Source organism: Numida meleagris, chromosome 5 (assembly GCF_002078875.1).
Source record: "Numida meleagris isolate 19003 breed g44 Domestic line chromosome 5, NumMel1.0, whole genome shotgun sequence".
In the NCBI taxonomy this organism is placed as follows: Eukaryota; Metazoa; Chordata; class Aves; order Galliformes; family Numididae; genus Numida; species Numida meleagris.
The window spans coordinates 68,147,907-68,151,033 of record NC_034413.1 but is presented as its reverse complement, the minus strand read 5'-3'; the positions used below and the strand labels follow the sequence as shown (position 1 = coordinate 68,151,033).

The following is a 3,127-nucleotide window of genomic DNA, read 5'->3' as shown; positions in this document are numbered from 1 at the left end:
TTTCCTCCTCCCGAGGAGGCACTGCTGAACCTGAACCCGTTCGCTCCGAGCTCAGCGACTTCGCCCCGAGTGCGGAGGTGGGGGCGGGCGGGAGGAGGTGGAATTGCATTTCTGCCGCTAAAGCGTTCGCGGAGACTTCAAGGTATAATCTATCCCAGATCCTTTCCCAGAGAGAAACTTGGCGATCACGTTTCCACATGATGCTCACGTTTGGTGCTCTTCAATTATCCCTCCCCACAAAGATAGGTGGCGTGTGTTTCAGGGTCTCTCCTCTCGCTCCTACAGAAAAGAAAAAGAAAAAAATGTCATTAGAAGAGGCGTAACACGTCAGTCCGTCCCCAGGTTTGTGTTTCCTGGAGTGGCAGAAAGAGATCAGTCCTAACCTGCCCAGCAGGAATAACGGTCCTTCCGACAACTCTTTGCGAGGCTTTTACAATTTCTCCAGGAGCTGCATCTCCCTTCACCTTTTCTCCTCCACTTCGCGGCTTCTTCATGCTTTTTCTTCTCACCATTTCTGGCCAAAACTACAAACAAGACTTCGCAGGTAGGTTCGGAATTTAATTCCATTTTTCTTCCTTTTTAATTTTTTTTCCCTCCCCTTCTTTTTTCCTCACACCGCCTCACGCTCCAGCGGGCTCGTTTAATTTCGATATAATTTTTTATTTTTATTTTTATTTTTTTCAGCCTTTTGCTTTCTTTCTGCCTTGTTCCTATTTGGGGCGAAATTCTCCCTTTTTCCACCCAAACCCGAAGGCGCTCGGGTGCCGCTCCGGAGAGGGACGAGCGGGTTCGGGGTTCGGGGCTGAGCCCCCCCCCGCCCCGTTACCTGTCGGCCAGGTACAGGAGGTGCCTTTTGCACCGCAGCTCCAAAAGTTTGAGTGCCAAGAAGGAGCATCTCCCTCCTGCATTCAAATATATACATTTCTCTACCTCCCCTTGGGCAGCCTTTGCTCTTTTATTTGGGGGTTCGCCCCAAAGTTGCCGTGTACCTGTTCGTGCTGCAGCCCAGCCCGGCGAGGATGTGTTTCCCCAAACAGAAAGTTTGCTATTTTGTCTGCTTGCTCGCTTTCATTTCTTTCTTTTATTTCGCGGAGCTGGGTGAAGTAGCACCTTAGTTTCTGGGATCCTAAAGCAAGAAGTGAAAGTAGTGACTGGAACTTAAAAGTCGTTTACCAAAAAGCTGAAAAAAAAATATATAGAAATAAAATGCTGGGCACTCCTGTGGGAAGGAAAGTGCTGTCGAGATGTGCGGGTTTCAAATTATGGACAACTTTTGGGGGCAGGCTGAGGAGCAGGGGAGGCAGCGAAATGCATTTAAAACAATTCAGCCCTGCTCGTTTTGCATGCAAACGCCAATTGCCGAGGCAGGCTCGGAGCCCGCTCGGTCCCTGTCCTCGCACTGCTGCAGCTCTGCACGGGGATGCCAACGTTGCCCCTCCAGCAGCGGGGTTAGCAGCAAATGCTAAAGTTTGGAGCACATTTCTCAGCCTCTCCCTTCCTCAGCCCCATCCATCCACTGAGTGATTTCTCCTCGCCCAGGCGAAATCCTGCGAACAGAGAGTGAGGAGCCACGCTGACCCCCGCACAGGCACTCTGTGGAGATTGCCATCCCCTTACCTGCTCGGGACACGCGGGTTTGGGGACCGCAGAGGGCTGGGAAGAGTTGAGGCAGGAGGAAGGAGCAGGAGCAGCACGCTGCTCCGCTCAGCCCTGCTGGGAAGCGCCAGCAAAGTGAGAAGACACAAGGAGGAAGGGGGGGAAATAAAAAATAAAAATAATAATAATTAAAAAAAAAAACACTTGGCTGAAAAAAAAAAATAAGAGTGTTCAGTCAAGGAATTATTAAAAAAAAAAAAATTAATGTAAAAGTCCCAGTGCAGGAGAAGACAATAGACGAGAAGGCGAGAGGGGATCCTGCTCAGGAGAGCAAGGGTTAATTGCCCTTGTTTTACAGTTTGCATCTGTTACATCTTTTATAGCCCCTGTTTAAACTAATCCTTGAGTCAAAGCATCTTTAAAGCTACAGCATCTTCTGCGGGGCGGACCGAGCCTCGGCAGCGGGATGGCAGAACCAAATGCCGCTGTGACAGATAGAGCTCTGCACGCACAGTGGGTCCCAAAGTTTACAAGTTAAAAAAAAAAAAAAGAAAGAAAGAAAGAAAGAAAAGAAAGAAAAGAAAGAAAACAACACTGCAGGCTGAAAACTCTGACAGCGGTGGTTTTGATTTCTGTTTCTTTTCCGAGGGGGGGGGGGGGGGGGGGGAGAAAAAATGTCACTCTGAAGCTTTGTTTAAGCAAGGGGCAGGGGAAACCCTGAATATTGTCAAAGTGACTAAAAAGGTGACAGAGGTTTATAATTACACTGCTAGGGGGAGGGGAGCTCGGCGCTGCGCTCTGCCCCAGAAGGACGGGGAGAGCCATGTTTCCCTCGCTCCTATCACTTCGCCGGAGTGCACTCGGAGAGAAAAAATAATAGGAGCGGCAGCAGGAGGGGAGAGGGAGAGCGAGCAAGTTCTAATGTCACATTAAAGTACTTTTCGGAGGAAGCGGTCCGCCTAGCATTGAGTCAAGCAGCCTACTGTAAAAGCCGTGCATTCCCTCATACGGTCATGAGTTATGACTCACTGGAGATGTAATTCTTGTCTCCCTCCGATCTGCCTTGCTGGTGCAACACACGCACACGCACCCCGCGCGCACCCCCCCGGCAGCGCACACACACACACGCACGGAGCGCGCAGCGCGCACCGCGATCCCTAAAGCGGGCGCGGAGCGGGGCCGCCCGGCTGGGAGCGAGGGGGGAGCGAGCCGCTCTGTGTCCCACCTCCCCCGGCACGGCAAGCGTCGCCGTGTGCGTGGATGGGTTCTTTTTCGGGTGCAAATTCGGGTCCCCGTTGGCGCCCTGCGTTTAAATGGGATATACCAATGCCCACATTGTTGCTGTGTTTGGTTGTTACATAGAGTCTGCGTGCTGCTGAATCAGGGAGTCGAGTCCATGCGAACTGCCATCTGATCCACTCTTATCAATGAAGCAGCAGATCATGGCGGATGGCCCCAGGTGTAAGAGGCGAAAACAAGCCAACCCCCGGAGGAAAAACGGTAAGCGGCCCCCCCCGAGCAAACTTTTTTT

The 3,127-nt window shown here is 51.5% G+C and overlaps 1 protein-coding gene and 1 long non-coding RNA gene across 6 annotated transcripts in view; one reads left to right on the top strand and one right to left on the bottom strand.

The window, feature by feature from the left end:
- ZEB2 (zinc finger E-box binding homeobox 2) overlaps nucleotides 1-3,127 on the top strand; it is a 115,466-nt gene that overhangs the window by 568 nt on the left and 111,771 nt on the right. The window contains exons 2-4 of one of the 4 annotated variants that reach the window (XM_021400724.1): nucleotides 286-342; nucleotides 446-544; nucleotides 2,959-3,096. In XM_021400724.1, coding sequence (XP_021256399.1) covers nucleotides 3,024-3,096 — 73 coding nt within the window. In that variant the 5' untranslated portion in view covers nucleotides 286-342; nucleotides 446-544; nucleotides 2,959-3,023. Of the gene's footprint in view, nucleotides 1-248; nucleotides 545-2,261; nucleotides 2,633-2,958; nucleotides 3,097-3,127 lie in introns of those variants that run through there. The other 3 variants (XM_021400725.1, XM_021400723.1, XM_021400726.1) reach the window with 3 other exon arrangements.
- LOC110400664 lies at nucleotides 191-3,026 on the bottom strand. 2 transcript variants are annotated; one of them, XR_002440019.1, is made up of 4 exons: nucleotides 2,626-3,026; nucleotides 990-1,126; nucleotides 384-524; nucleotides 191-279 (listed from the first exon to the last, which is right to left on the bottom strand). It is a non-coding gene; the product is annotated as an uncharacterized LOC110400664 (long non-coding RNA). The 2 variants fall into 2 exon arrangements; XR_002440018.1 differs by lacking the exon at nucleotides 2,626-3,026 and adding an exon at nucleotides 1,618-2,248.